Genomic DNA, 15,196 nt, shown 5'->3' on the forward strand with positions numbered 1-15,196 from the left:
TGCCATTACCATCAATATTCTTTAACCTTGAACTTGAAGGAAGCTTTTAAAGAAAAAAAGCTGGGAGACCTTTAAGATCCCATGCAGAGTTTCTCAACCTTAGCTGCATGTTTCAATTACCTGGGGAGGCATTTAAAAGTCTTGATGCCCAGGCTGCACCTCCAATCCATATTACATTATAAACTGGAAATGGGACCCAAGCGTCAGTATTTTTTTTCTTTTCTAAAAAAGGCCTGTTTTTCCTTTTTTTTTTTTTTTTTTAAATATTTTTCACTCTTTTCTTTTTTTCCTTTGGTTTGGCATCCATATTTTTAAAGCTCCCCCAAGTGATTCCCATGTGTGGTCGAGGCTGAGAATCACTGCTTTAATCCACACGTAGCTGAGACCGTTGAAAGAACACTGTGCAAACGTGAGGGTTTTACGTTCTCTGCAGGAGTCAGCTCGGAAACTGACCCGTGTCTCACTCCGATCCCTCCCAACAGGTCCTTCTTCCTTTACACTTCTGTCTTGGCGATCATGGATGGCTCATGGGTATGTCCACGAGGATCCACCTTCAGGTGAAATGGGTTATCATTTCGTGATACTCTAGCATGTTGTGAAAGCTGTAGTTTTTCACTCATGAACTTTGAACCGAACTACTGTGCCTACAAGAAGTTTCAGGGCTTGGGTGCCTGGGTGGCTCAGTTGGTTAAGCGACTGCCTTCGGCTCAGGTCATGATCCTGGAGTCCCTGGATCGAGTCCCGCATCAGGCTCCCTGCTCAGCAGGGAGTCTGCTTTTCCCTCTGACCCTCCCCCCTCTCATGTGCTCTCTTTCTCTCTCTCAAATAAATAAATAAAATCTTAAAAAAAAAAAGTTTCAGGGCTTGAGAAAAGCAGATAGTTGAAATAAATTACAAGGAGGTTGCAAACCAGCCTGAACCCAAGCTGGCCATTCCCCACCAAATCACAGAAATGTTAAGAAAGGAAAAGCTGTCTGTGAACACCCCACCCTAAATCCGTGAATGTGCTTCCCCCCACTCCCGTCCTTTTGCACTCTGACCTGTTGACCCAGTAAAACCCCCAGCCCATTTCCTGGGCGGAGCTTGCGCCCCGGTGCTCCCCCACTGCGGTAGCTTTGCAAAGTGCTTGCCTTCAACCTCACTAGTCTCCATGTCTGCCTTACCAGCTTGGTTTCTGAGCTAGGCCATCGCCCCGGATCGCTTGGAAAAACAGTGTCTGGGGATGCCCACCCAGAGACGATCTTTTCCCGGAAGCTGGCGCTCGCTGGTACAGGGAGGACACAGAGGGTTGAGCCAAAAGCCTTTCACACACACCACCGGTGGGTTGCAGTTATGTATTCAGTTTCCTAGGGACTTGAGTAGCACGGGCCATTGGGAAGAGGAGGAGGAACACTGGAAGAGCTGCCTGGCTGGAGTACGGGATTTCCACTAAGTCATGGGCTCCTACGCTTTACAAGATCATCTTTCTACAGGAGAATCGGCTCCCGCAGGGATAGCACGGGCTGCAGGGGTCGCAGGGGTTGCAGGGGCCGCAGGGGCCGCAGGGGCTGCAGGGGCTGCAGGGGTTGCAGGGGTTGCAGGGAGACGTGCAGGGGTAGCATGGAGACTCGATCTTGACGCAGCTGCCCAGCCCGTAGGAGTACGTCACGTCCTTCTCGTCCACGCACGGCGGCAGGCTGAACTCTTTGCAGATGTTCATGTAGCTGTACTTTTTCGACCCGAGGCAGTCGTACCTGTTCTCCCGCTCGGCCGACACGCACACCTTGCCGTCCTTCACCCGCACTTTGACTTGATCGGGCTCAAAGCCGCACACGTTGACTGATCCTAAAATGTTACTGCTGCAGCAAGAGGAGGCCAGAATTCTATTTGTGGTTCTCCTCAGTCTGGAATTGAGAAAAAGGAGAGCGTCTCAGACACAGATCTCAGACACAGCTTGAGAAACGATATTTTGATCTCTATTTTTTTGTGACTATTATTTTTTAAGTAAGCCCTCGCCCGACTTGGGGCTTGAAACTCACGACCCCAAGATCAAGAGTCACATGCTCTAGCCAGCCAGCCGCTTGATCTCTCTTTTTTTAAAATAGCAAACGTAAACACTAGTCATTGTGGAAAGTCAAACTCCACAGAATTGTATAAAGTAAAAAATGAGAGTCCTCCCATGTAAATCGCACTCTCCCACACGTAAACCTCTGCCAACAGCAGACAGCTGCTTAGCCTTCCAGATCTTTCTCTTGCGTTTGAGTCCCAGGTCCTTCTCTTATTAATTGTGGAAACTTGCCTCAGTTTCCTCATCTGTAAAATGGAAATAATAACCGTACCTCCATCATAGGGCTCTTGGAAGATTAGATGGGATTAGTTTTGCTTACTGCCGTCCTCGACACGTTATAAATCTTGCTCAGTTATTACTATGATCATTATCACTACTATTAAATGTGGACTCAAGCCTTTTTTTAAGGGGATCCAACTAATATACCATTTAAAATCTGCATGTTAAAGACGTCTGTCAGCCTCAGAACCCAGCCCTGCTACCCACAAGACTGGTGCCACCACTGGGCCATCCCACAGACCTGGCCTGAAAGCTTCATCAACCAATGACAAGGCCAAAGTGCCCCAGCTCAGCTCTGCCCACCCCCCGGGGGCCTGCCTCTTTCTGCTGCGGTGAGTCTGCTCCAGACTCGGGATGGCGGGCACCAGCAGGGACAGTCCGCTGGGAGGGGCCGTGGGCTGGATCCGGGTCCTCCCAGCTTGCAAGGGCTGATGGTGCCCGTCACTAGCCACCTCCCATCCACTGACTTGCTGTTGATACCTCGAAATCTATCATGGTGGGGTTCTTTACACTATGGAAATTGGAAAACACTACAAATCAGGGCTTTTTCCCTCCTCCTCTCTCCCCACCCCCGCATTGCTAGTCGGTAACTACCACTGTCTGCAGCTCCTGGAGCGGCGAACTCAGGTCCCCATGGTTTCCCAAGCGTTGCCCTTGCTACCGCTCGGCAGTCCTGTGTGAGCCCTTCACAGTAAACAAATACCCGCGGCGGCTCCAGCTAATGGAACACCTGCGGTGTATGGGGGTAGGAAAGCCATGTGCCTCAGAGCACAGGTTCAGAGCCAGAGTTTTTAGGTTCAAATGGTGGCTCTGCCATGTGGATAAGTTACTTAGCTTCTCTGTGCCTCAGTTTCCTCATCTGTAAAATTGGAACAATAATAGTAGCTACTTCTAGGATTGTGAGGTTTAAATTAATGAATGAAAAGTATTTATAGTAGTGCTTGGCCCACAGGTTGAGCAGCCTGGTGTTAGTCCTACATGCTTTGGCGTTCCTTAGGGTCCATTTTTTTTTTCTTTCTATTTGTTGATCCTTCCAAAGACAACCTAATATTCTGAAATGGTCTTTTTATCCCTTAACAGGAAAAAAAAAATCTGTGTTCTAAGAGACAGTCCTGGCAAAGCTTCTTGCATCTTTTGGCCTCCAAAGGAAGGTCTTGGGAGTGTGCGATTTCTAGAACCTCTTCCAGTTTGACAAATCTAAACTTCGCAACTGGATGGTCGGTTTGAGATACTTTTTAATTCTTTCCTTTTATGCTGAATTTTGTTTATACTCTTCTTTTTGTTATATAAGTTATATGAGTTCATTGCAGAAAACTTAGAAAATATATAGATAAGCAAAAAGATAGAATATTTTGTAAAAAAACAAACAAACAAACCCATAATCCTATATAGCATATAACATTTTGGTGTTAGATTTTCTTCTCTGTGTGTATTTTGTACATACATATGTAGATTCTTACGTGTGTTCTTATGAAATCATGCTATACATACTGCCTTGAATCTGTATTTTTCACTTGATGACCCCTAACATAATTGGTTTAACAAGTGTGAGCCCTTATACGGAAGGTTACAAATCAAGGCCCTTACGAGGCTAATTGCAAATGATTAAATGGAATAATCTCCTAGCAGACACCGAGGCCAACAGAAACAACGGTGCAAGGCACCCAGAGGACTGTAACAGTCAGCCAGCTTCCTTTCCACGTCCAGCCCCAAGGAACGTGGGCTGCCCGGGGCACAGATATCTCTCATGCCCGGAGTGTGCCAGGATACCCACAGGCCATACTAAGGACAAAGGAAGAGAACTGGACTTCTAAAAAAATCTTTATATCTGTGGAACAAAACAAACAGGAGAAAACGCACTCTGTCTTCCCTGGATGGACCGAGAATAGCTCCCAAAGATGCCGCGTGTCCTCTCTGGATGGACCAGGGCCTGGAAGCCTGAGCAGCCAAAGCCGAGAGCAGAACAGAGAGCAGAATGGGTGCACCTGGATCTCTCAAGAACCTCCCACGGTGTGGACATGGGCTGAGAATGAAAGTTCTTCTGTTCAGCTCAGACCTTCCCATTGGAGATGAAAACCTCAAACCCTGCCGTAAAGGGGGCTGGGCCTCACAAAAGAGGACCACGGAGCCTCAGCGGGATTGCTAGGCCCCCTCACTACTGCCTTACTGATTCCATCAAAGGCCTCCTGTCCTTCACAGGAGATGGATCTGGGAGCCAGTTCTACAAGCCAAAGCCAGCTTCCAGATCCTTCTCCTGTCAGCAGTCTAAGTCTCCGTGTGCAATTGCGTGTGTTGTCGTTGTTGTTGTGGCTCAGGTCCCCCTCTTCCTCTGGCCCTGTCCCTCGGGCCCCTTTGCCCCTTCAGCAGCCGCACAGAGGTCTCACCAATGAGAGTCTTCGGGAAATTGCCTAAAAAGTTTTGGCCAAGTTAGGTGTCTTCTTCCTTTTGCCTCTTGGTCAGGGGTTATCAGTGGGGATGTGTGGGTTTCAGAGAAATCGCAGGAGCCACATTTTATTCATCAGCTATAACTCTGAACTTGCAACTTGACTCCTGTCTGGTGATGTACCTATCACCCCGCAAGGGAATTTCCATGGCTCCATGGTGTTCTGGGCAAAGGGAGATTGCCTTCTGTAGTTGTTATCATGAGGGGGGAGCTGGAGTGCAGTTAATGTAGGGCAGTCAGCCCCTTGGTTCGTTGCAGAAGCCTCCCAGAGAAGCTGAGGGAAAAGCGAGTGGCCCACAGTGTCTGGGGGTGCCAGCCCTCCTCCCTTCTGCAGCTGAAGTTCTCCGGGGTGTGCAAACAAGCTCCTGAAAGTGACACATCCTGCCCCCTACCCCCTCCACCCCTAACCCCCAACCCCCAACCCCCGGCAACGATGAGCTATGTAGTCAGCCCTTTTCACAAAGATATGAATGAGGTCCAGCCTGGTGCTAAATAAAATAATGAAGATGTCAAAAAGGTCTATCTCTACCCAGGAGCAAAGGGAAATGTGCCTGCCTGTAGCTGTCCTTGGAGTACTTTGCTTTTTCTCCTAATTGTAGACCCCTTCCAAAGACCCACTAAACCCCATTCCTCCTTTCCAACTCGTCTTTCACTTTCTCTTCTTTTTTCTCCCTCTTCCCCTTTCCTGCCCTGTCTCTCTTCTGACTTCTGTTTGATACTAAGAGTAGCAAATGCAGGTGCATCAGAGGCCCCGGCGGGGCTTGTTAGCGCACAGGTGGCTTTGCCCCGCCCCCAGGAGTTTCCAATTCAGTGGGCCCACGGAGGAGCCAAGAATTTGCATTTCTAACAAGTTCCAGGTGATGCTGGTCCAGAGCCCACTCTGTGAGAACCACTGGCCAGGTGGTTAAGCACATGGATTCCAGACTCAGGCAAACCTGGCTTCAAGTCCCAGCTCTTCCAACTCCTAGTGGTCAAGAACATTGCTCCTGAATCTGTCTCGTCATCTCTAAGATAGCCAAGATGTTGCAAGGATCAAATGAAGATGGAATGTGGCACCTACTGAATGAAAACTCAATAAAGGGTAAGTCTCTTTATCAGGCTGGACCTTGCTCCACCGTACTCAGATTTCCCTGAAGCCTGAGGCTTTAAGTCACCAAGCTCCAAGTCCTCTATCATTAACCAATAAGGTCAAACCAAATAATAGATATGCTTTTGGCTTAGATGGGCGGCTATTCCTACCCCTGCCCTGCTGGGGGGACTGGGCTCCTAACCTGGGGGTAGGAAAGGATTAGGAGGAGAAAGGAAAGGAACAGGGGGCCACACTCGCTTCCCCTCTTGCAAGGATGCTGGGGGAGAGAGTGCTATGCCCTGCCCTGTGGGTCAGAGCTTGGAAGGATGGAGAGATTTCCCAAGGGCTTAGACCTGGGGAGGTACTCCTAGATCCCCCCTGAGGCTGATAGTCATCAGCCAGACCAAGTAAGAGTGAGTCAGTGAAAACCTTAGTCTTAGAGCATGAAGGAAAACAAGGAAAGAAAGGAGAGGGCAGATTTTTGAAGTTTGCAGAAGATGGTGCCCCTCCAGTGTGGGGATTTTTAAGGGAATTTCTCACTGTGATTCAGACCAACCATAGATAGTTGGGTGAGTGAAGGGAAGCGCAGTCTCAGTCTGAGTTTCCAGGTATTAATAAGTAAAGGGTGTGAGCTTGAGCCCAAAGCACCCCTACAGCACAGCCGTAAATCAAGCATTTGTCTGCAAGGACTAGCGCCGGCGGGGGTCAGAGTCAAAAAGGGGCATCCATTCATTAGAGAATCAGCTCCTCAACGCCGGGCCGAGGAGGGCCTGGCTTTTGTTTATGCCCCTTCTGTACAGAGGATCGGGAGGGCCGCGAAGCGTGGTGGTGAATCAGGTGCAAACTTAAGACAGGCTGGTGGCGTGGCTTCTTACAGAGGAAGCCAGACTCTGTTCCCGCAGTCCCTCCAAATCCAGAAGAGGAAGGTAGAGTCAGGGGAACCACTGGTGCTTGCGGTGCAAAGGGCAGTTTGGGGAGGAAAAGAGAATATTAAAGAAGCTAAAAAACAGAAGTACTTACTTGAGTCTCAACCAAGGAAGTTACTGCCAAGGTGTCTTTTGAAGCAGCAGCTAGGTACACAATGAAAATGGACCTATACCTAGTCTAAAAACACACACGTACATCAGTCAGATAACATACACTCAGGAATGCTCAAGCAACTTAGGGGAAGAAATGTCAGCCAAGCCTTCTTACCAGTTATTAAAAGAGCAGATTGACTCTCACACAGAAAAACAATTCCAATGGGGCTGGGGCAGCTATAGACCAGGGAATTTTCCCGCTGGACAAAGAACCTCAGGATAATACAGCCTGGCACCTGAAAGGACATGTCCTACCTAACCAAACTGGTCGCCTTCTTTAAAGGGGTAGAAGGTCATGTGAATATGATTTCTAAACTCACAAAGCCTTGGGCAAGGTTTCACACCAAAGGTTGTTTAAAAAAATTGAATCAACATGCTATTTCTGGATCTATTTAGTCATGGATTGGGAGCTAGGTGAGAGATAAGGAAAAAGAGGCATTTCATTGGAAGAAAAAATACTAACAGTAGGAGTCTTCTGGGACTGGGGCTAGATCAGGGTTTAACATTTTCATCCATGGTCAGGAAAACTGAATATTTAGGTTTGCAGGTGACACTAAGCCCTCCTGGATGGTGAAATGTCAAGCTGTCAGAAATCGAGCATAGGAGGATTTCACAAGATGGTATGAATGGGAAGAAAGTGGCTGGGAGGAGACACAAGAGGGTAAGTCCAAGGTCATTTCCCGAATGGACTCAGAGGTATCAGTTCAGAGACGCGGGAATTCGTATAAAGACATCACCAACTTCATATACTGCCTCAGGCAGAGGAAAAAAAAAATCAGCAAAAACCCAGACGTTGTCGAGAAAAATATCACAACGCATAGAAAGCATTATCTCTTGTATACACCACACTGCTGAGAATTCAGCTTGAGGTCGTGTCTACTGCGTGCCAAGAAATAGGGACTCCTGGAGCTGGTGGAGGGTGCCCAGAGGGTGAAGAACAGAGAAGCATTCTTCTGGGAGAGTCTGGAGAGGAGGGACAGCCAGGAGACAAAGTCTGGAAGGAATTGAATCAAGGGTATTCAAGGATTCAGAGACACAGGGACAGTGGATACAGGCCTGCTCCCAAGTAACCCTCCATGTAGACCAATTAAGAAAGGAATCTCTGACTCAGTGCGCAAAACTTACGTAACTTGATACTCCGAGGAGCAAAAATAAAAACTGTTTCAAATTGAGTGTAGATGAATTTATAGGCAATAGGCCCATCCCGAACTATTGAGAGGGGTTCATTCCTGACCTTTGGTGACCGATGACTTGGACAATAGTTGTCCCATTACTTTTCTAGTGTAATATCCCAGTCCCTGGTATCAAGTGTCTGTCTCTGTCTCCAACTCTCTCTTTTTCCATCCATCCACCTACATATTTACCTACTTACATCCCTCCCTCCCTATCTACCCATCTAATCTATTAATCTACCATGGGGATAGGAAGGATGTTGTTTAAGGATAGAAACGTGCGGGCGCCTGGGTGGCTCAGTTGATTAAGCGACTGCCTTCGGCTCAGGTCATGATCCTGGAGTCCCTGGATCGAGTCCCGCATCAGGCTCCCTGCTCAGCAGGGAGTCTGCTTCTCCCTCTGACCCTCCCCCCTCTCATGTGCTCTCTCTCATTCTCTCTCTCACAAATAAATAAATAAAATCTTTAAAAAAAAAAAAAAAGGATAGAAACATGCAATGAGTAGTAAATAAGTCCCAGAGATCTAATGAACAGTATAGTGAATATAGACAACAATATTGTATTATAATCATCAGACTTATAAGGGACTAGAATGTAATTATTCCAACCACTAAAAAGAAATGATCATTACGGAACATGATAGAGGTGCTAATTATCACTACAATGGCAATCATAATATATAAATGTATCAAACACACTATGCACCTTAAATTTACACGGTGGTATATGTCAACTATATTTCCATCAAAAAAATCTATCATCCATTTGTGCCCATCTTGTTAAAAGTAGTGGCATATGAAGTAGTTTTTCTTGCCTCTTTCATTCAATACATCAACGCGTAAAAGGCTTCATCATTCTGCTTTACATCTACCTAGTGTCCCAGTGTACGGTTTATTTGTTTATTATCATATAAATTTATTTAGCCAGAGGACAATGCTTTCAACCATTGTTTTCATCAATTGTACCAGACTGGCTGGCAAACAGTGGAAAGTTAGAAACGGAAAGCTTTCTCCAGGCCAGCAAAGGAAATGTAATCAAAATTGTAAAAAGTGGCTTTAAAATTACCCAATTCGATTAGAGCCCTCTCAACTCTGTTCTGAACCCTGCGACCCTCGGTTCTATAGCTCCCGTTCACCACCTCTGCTGCTGCTGGAGGGGGAGGCCGACATAATGGGCCCTACTCCAGGTGGATTTTAAGGCTGCCTGGAGTTGGGGAACGGGAGAAGGGTTTTCCTACCAAACCCAGGGCTTGCCTCTGTTGTTCAGTTTGCTCCCCTGCTCTTAAAGTCTCTGCCAAGCATTAAGGAGTTGATCCATTGTTATTGCTTCTCTGTAGTCATTCCTGTAAGCCCGAATATACTCAAATCACTTTACTCATAACCAGAAAAAAAATGTTTAGTTTGCTTCTTCCAATAGCTTTTTAACGACACCCCCTATTTCTTCCCCTCATTAAAGCCCTGCTATTTATCAAGTTGGCACTCCGGCTCTAAACCACCCACCACCTTGCCAATCGACATCATTCCACGGTCTTTTGAGAATCTCACAATTCCCGTCATGGACCCATTTACCCTTCTTTTCTTAAACCTGTGCTAAGTCACCCGAGTCATTATCTCCAGCCCTTTCCATCTTTGTTCCAGTATCTACTGTTCCGTTCCCCCGCCCCGGCCACCCCCCTGCGACTCCTAAGCCTTCGTACACTGACTCTAAAAATCGTAGGAAGTTCTTTTACTTGGCGAGCTCTCTCTTTTCATCCTCTATGGCTCTAATGGCTTTCCTCTCCAGACTTCGGAGCGACGGTCGCACACAGTAGAGCTTGACGTCGCACAGGCAGCACGGGTAGAGGTCGCAGAGCCCGCAGGAGCGCGCCCGCTTGGAGTAGCAGAGGCAGTAGGGGTAGGGGTGCAGGTCGCAGCAGCAGTAGGGGTGCATGTACAAGTCGCACAGACACCGCGTGCACTCGTCAATGCATCGCAGCTGCCTCAGTTCTCGGTCCACCTTCTTTATGTCCCTTCTAACGCTGTCCAGAAGACAACTCAGTGCAGCCATTACAGTTACACCGTATTGCTTTGTGAGTACCTTTGGGAAATGGCACTCAGGGGGAAAAAATTGTTCTAAGCTCTTCTCAGAAGTTTCTTTGAAAAATAAATGAGGCACACATGGTTCACTTACTTTAAAGCTTGGGTTCTGTGACCTCACCACCCTCCAAGTATGTCATAGTCTTCTGGTTACCGCGTGAACCGTACATAGTCATGGTCTCCAGAGACCCTCCTTAGGTTTACAGAGCTGCTCTCAGATCCACACTAATGCTGAGATTTCATTCGCCCTGAGGCTGGGTGGGGCCCGCAAGCAATCCCAGCTCTTTGGGGTTCATGGCCATAACCTTCGATGTCCTCAGCTCGTGTATGTCCTTAGGACTGACTAAGATCTCAGGGTAGGGGCGTGGAAAGAGCTGCCCGGCTCCTTTCTCTATGCCCTCCCGGCTCCAGCCTTGACTTGACACTTAGCCTTGCCCCTTATACTCTAGGAGTCATTCTGGCTCCTAGTCGATATGTAGAAAGCCTTCTTCCTTTACAGAGCTTTCGTGTGTTCTTACCAAGTCATTCTCAAGGCAGTCTGAGTCCTTGACCTTCTTAGCCCCAAGTCTCTGAGTCCTGCCCATTCTTTTTTTTTTTAAGATTTTATTTATTTATTTGAGAGACAGAGAGATAGCGAGAGAAAGCACAAGCAGGGAGTGGGGAGGGGGGGAGAGGGAGAAGCAGACTCCCCGCTGAGCAGGGAGCCCAACGTGGAACTCAATCCCAGGACCCTGGGGGCCATGACCTGAGCTGAAGGCAAATGCTTAACAGACTGAGCCACCCAGGTGCACACGTCCTGCCCATTCTTTGCTATCAGGCATCCTTGCTGTCCTCGAGCTTCGGTTCTGCAGTGCCCGGGGTCCTGATCTTAAGCTCCCATCTCCCAGTGCTCAGGCTCCTATCGGTCACCACCTCCCAGCATTTCATCTCCGGTCTTTTGTCCAAGACTCTAGAAGGCTTGTCCCCAAGTGCTTCTCAAGTACTGCTCCTTGATACTCCGACAGCCAACTGTCTGAAGTTGCTTAAAGCCAACTACCTGAAATCCTCACCTGGGCCAGTTTCCTGTGCTCCCAGTTAGATCAATATGCTGGACCTTGCGCTCAGCTTCAGCCTTGGCTCAGGTACTTCTAGTGCTCTGGGCCAGTCCCTTCAGCCTGCTATCCAGTTCTCAAATCCCCTTTTTATGGATTAAGCTTGGGTACTTGAGGACAAGCAGTTGAACGTGGCACCAGAGGAGACAAGAGCCAGGTTTGAAGGGACTGGTGGGCCAACTAAGGGGTTTGAACTTTATTTTGAGCACAGTGAAGAATCACTAGTTTTCTTTTCTGTTGAAAGAAGTTGAAACGTAAGTCTGATAGATATATACAGCCCCCAGCATTGTAAGGGGACAACAGTAGAGGTGACTTCTGCTGGAAAGAAAGGACAGCAAAGTCTGGACTAGGGATCATGGCTGTAGGGATGGCGAGAAGGAACCAAATGGGATCCCCTTCCCCTCATGTCCACTCAGACTCATCCAATCTATTCTCCACATTGCAGCCAGAGTGATTTTCATGCATAAATCTGCCACCCCCAACCCCACCCACCCTTCTCTGTCCTCTTAGAAAAAGGGCCCAAATCCTTATAAAGTGCTGAACAATAGGGCCTCTGCCTCTCTCTCCTTCTCCTCCCCCATTATTATTCCTATAATTCATTATGCTTCAGCCACAATGGCCTTTCCCAAAGTCTTAACTCATTTCACCTCATTCAGGACTGGTGTGCACACTGTTCCATCTGTTTAGAAACTGCGCTCCTCACCCCATGCCCTTGATCTAGTAGTAGTTAACTCCTGAGGCATTCTTTAGATCTCCTCTTAAATGTCCCTTCCTCAGAGAAGCCTTCCTGGTCCCCCCCCCCAACAAAGTATTTATAAGTACATATTCCTTTCATAACATCATTTGTCTGTTTCCCCAACTAGGCTGTAAGCTCTATGAAGAAGGGACCTTGTCTATTTTTGCTCACCATTAGATACCTGGTGCAATGCCTGGAGCATAATAGGGGCTTAAAACTTATTCACTGAGTGAACAAATGAGTGAATTAAACCGAACTTAGTGAACAGAATGAGGATGAAGTAGGGAGGAATCCGTAATGACTCCTAGGTTTCTAGCTTGGCAGAATGGTTGCCATTGACTGAGGAAGAAGAGTAAGTTTGGGGGATATGCTCAATAGGAGGTATTACTGACAACTTTAAGTGGAAATGTTGAATAGCCTGCAGATAAGTGGGTCTGGAACTCAAAAGAAAACTGGGCCAGAGATAGAAATTCAGGAGCCACAAGTCCATACACCGTTGGAACCCTGGAGTGGACAAGATCCTTCAGGAGGAGGAATAGATTGAGAAAAGAAGAGGGCTCAGGTACAATCCCAAGGAACAATAACAAGAAATGGAGGAAGTGAAGGAGCTCATGATTACTCATTGAAGGAGTAATCAGAGAGGTGAGAGCCTCCTACACTAAAGTCTCTTGTGACTAGACCAAGCCTAGTATTTCCCAGTGTTCCCCAGCCATGACCTAGGGGGCCCCTTTCTGTGCAGATGAGGTATCTTAGTAAAGAAAATAAGTTTCCCTGGAGCTATTAGAATGGGAGGCTGGCCCCTGGCTCACATGGGATATGGTAAAGCAAAAGTGAATCATCCTGGGGCGCCTGGGTGGCTCAGTCGTTAAGCGTCTGCCTTCAGCTCAGGTCATGATCCCAGGGTCCTGGGATCGAGCCCCGCATCGGGCTCTCTGCTCGGCGGGAAGCCTGCTTCTCCCTCTTCCATTCCCCCCTGCTTGTGTTCCCTCTCTCACTGTCTCTCTCTCTGTCAAAATAAATAAAATCTTTAAAAAAAAAAAAAAAAAGTGAATCATCCTCCTCTATAGACAAATGCTTACGTCTCTCAAGAGTGATCCCACCCAATTCTGAGGAGTGAACTTGGTTAATAGGAATATGGCCCACTCTTTCCTGAGAGTTCACTGAAGGAATTATGCAGATTTCTTTAGCTCCAAGTGATAGACTTCTGAACTCTTGTATCACAATGAATTCTATCCCTTAGCAAATGTCAGCAAAGGTTAAAACAAGCAAGCTTTTGGTTTTAGATTCTTAAATACACAGGTTCAGGCATTTAAGTACACACGTCTGTATATACATGGCACATTACAAAGATGGTTACAGCTTTATTTTAGCTAGAATTCTTCCATGATCCTATCCTCCTAGTGATTTTACTCTTCACCAAAAAGCACATTCTTGACATCATTTCAAGTGACTTAAAGATAATATCTCCTTTAAAGATCAGATGGAAATGTGACCTATCCATGTCAGAAGGAGATTGTAGAAATTCACCAGATTCTACAGAAACCCACAAGAATGATCTACAGTCACAGTCCCCTGAAGGTACACACAAGGAGCTTCCATGGGCTCTAACATGGAGGTAGGGGCCCTTTTTTACAGAGGACTATGTCTGTGGAGGCTCCCATCCCCCCTGGCCCATGTCCAGATAGAACCTCGTCTGGGATGGAAGGCAGGCCTTGGCAATTTCCCAGGCTGGGCAAAGTGGATGCTTGGTCCTCAATGTTGGTGGAACTATAAGCCAAAGAAGGTCCTTCTGCCTCTTCCACCAGCTGGACAGTTACAGGTCAAGTCCATTCAATGGGCCTGTTACAAACATACTCCTCTACCAATCACTGTTTCGATATGTGATACTTACACATTGAATACAAAATCCTATACATGATGAGTTCTCAACTATGTTAACAAGAATCATAGAAGGCGAGGAACCCCCTCAGAATTTAACTGTGGTTATCTCTGAGTAGTGGAATTATAGATGGCTTTTTAAAATTCTCTTTTCTAGACTTTTTTTGGTGATTTTTAAAGTGTCTTCAAAGAGGCTATTGCCAATTTTAGAATGAAACTTTTTGAGAGTGTACTGTCTGTCACACTATTAGCTTTGCACTGAATTGCTAATCCCACCTCTGGCCTCTGCCTCTAAAATCCAAGTGGGTTTCAGAACCACCCTCTGAGGTTTGCTGTCCAGGAAGTCTTCCTATAATGGACATCCAATGTTTGACCTGCCCATTATCCAGGGTACCTTCTTTGGGTAAAATAACTATCTCCCCTCCTATCCTGCCCTCTGCCATTAGGTGCTATCAAGAAAGTTGCCCAGTTAAGGGGAGGAAGGTATGCAACCAAAGACGGCCAATCCAACTCTCTTCTGGGAATCCAATCTTTCACAGGGAGACTATCGACGGCTGGAGCTGACAGTAGACCCTAAAGAGATAATACCTTAGTTACCTGCCCTATTCTGTTGTTTTCAAATTGGTTCTTTAGCTTTGCTTTGAGTCTGTGAACTCTCCATATTTTTCCAATAAATACCCTGTTTCTCTTAAGTCTCTGTCAGTTTCAGTTACTTATAACTGAAGAACACAACTGATAAAACAACCTGTCCCCCCGGACCTGTCCAAGGAGGACCGCTCCAAGCTGAACCTGTAGGTCAATTGTTGCTCCAGTGGATATGGTCCCATGCTAGCCCAGCTCCTTCCTCTTAACCCAGAACTAGCTGCATCAAGGTAGCCGCCATTACTGAAGGCCCTAAGTAAGTGCACGATAACATTTTAGACCACTGACAAATCAAAACCTGATGCTGCTAAGAAATGTTGATTCATAAAAACTAATTCTCTCTCTCTCTGGGAGGGAAGAAGCTAAGGAGGGGAGAGAGTGAGCATGGAAGGCTCCCAGAATCTGCTGTTTGTATGACCCCCAGTTGGAGCTTGGGAAAGAGACGAGCAAATGGACCAATCATGGTGATTCAAACTAGGGCAATGTCTAGAAACACCTGGGAAGGCCCATCCATGGACGCTGTCTCTGGGGCAAGAGACATGTCACTGAGATCAGAACCTCAGAACTTCAGCTTTGGAAAACTGGAGTCATCTAAACCCTCTTCCTACTGGGCCAGGAATCTCTGCTTGAGTACCTCAGGCAGATAAGCATGGAAGAACTGGGGGTCATATACGGAATGGGGTGT

General features: G+C 47.0%; 1 protein-coding gene across 1 annotated transcript; it reads right to left on the reverse strand.

Moving 5' to 3' along the window:
- Positions 1 to 1,450: 1,450 nt before the first annotated feature.
- Positions 1,451 to 10,135, reverse strand: ODF1 (outer dense fiber of sperm tails 1). The gene is made up of 2 exons (XM_036120133.2): positions 9,819 to 10,135; positions 1,451 to 1,883 (listed from the first exon to the last, which is right to left on the reverse strand). Exons 1-2 carry the CDS (start codon positions 10,133 to 10,135, stop codon positions 1,451 to 1,453), a joined length of 750 nt encoding a protein of 249 aa, XP_035976026.1.
- Between the last annotated feature and the right edge of the window lie 5,061 nt (positions 10,136 to 15,196).

The sequence above is a fragment of the Halichoerus grypus genome, chromosome 5 (genome assembly GCF_964656455.1).
Source record: "Halichoerus grypus chromosome 5, mHalGry1.hap1.1, whole genome shotgun sequence".
Lineage (NCBI taxonomy): Eukaryota > Metazoa > Chordata > Mammalia > Carnivora > Phocidae > Halichoerus > Halichoerus grypus.

Bases quoted from the DNA above. Each gene is read 5' to 3' on its own strand.
- ODF1 (XM_036120133.2), bottom strand. From the start codon at position 10,135: ATGGCTGCACTGAGTTGTCTTCTGGACAGCGTTAGAAGGGACATAAAG. The intron at 1,884-9,818 runs GTAAAAGAACTT...TCTCAATTCCAG, and splicing joins GAAAAGAGAGAGCTCGCCAA to ACTGAGGAGAACCACAAATA.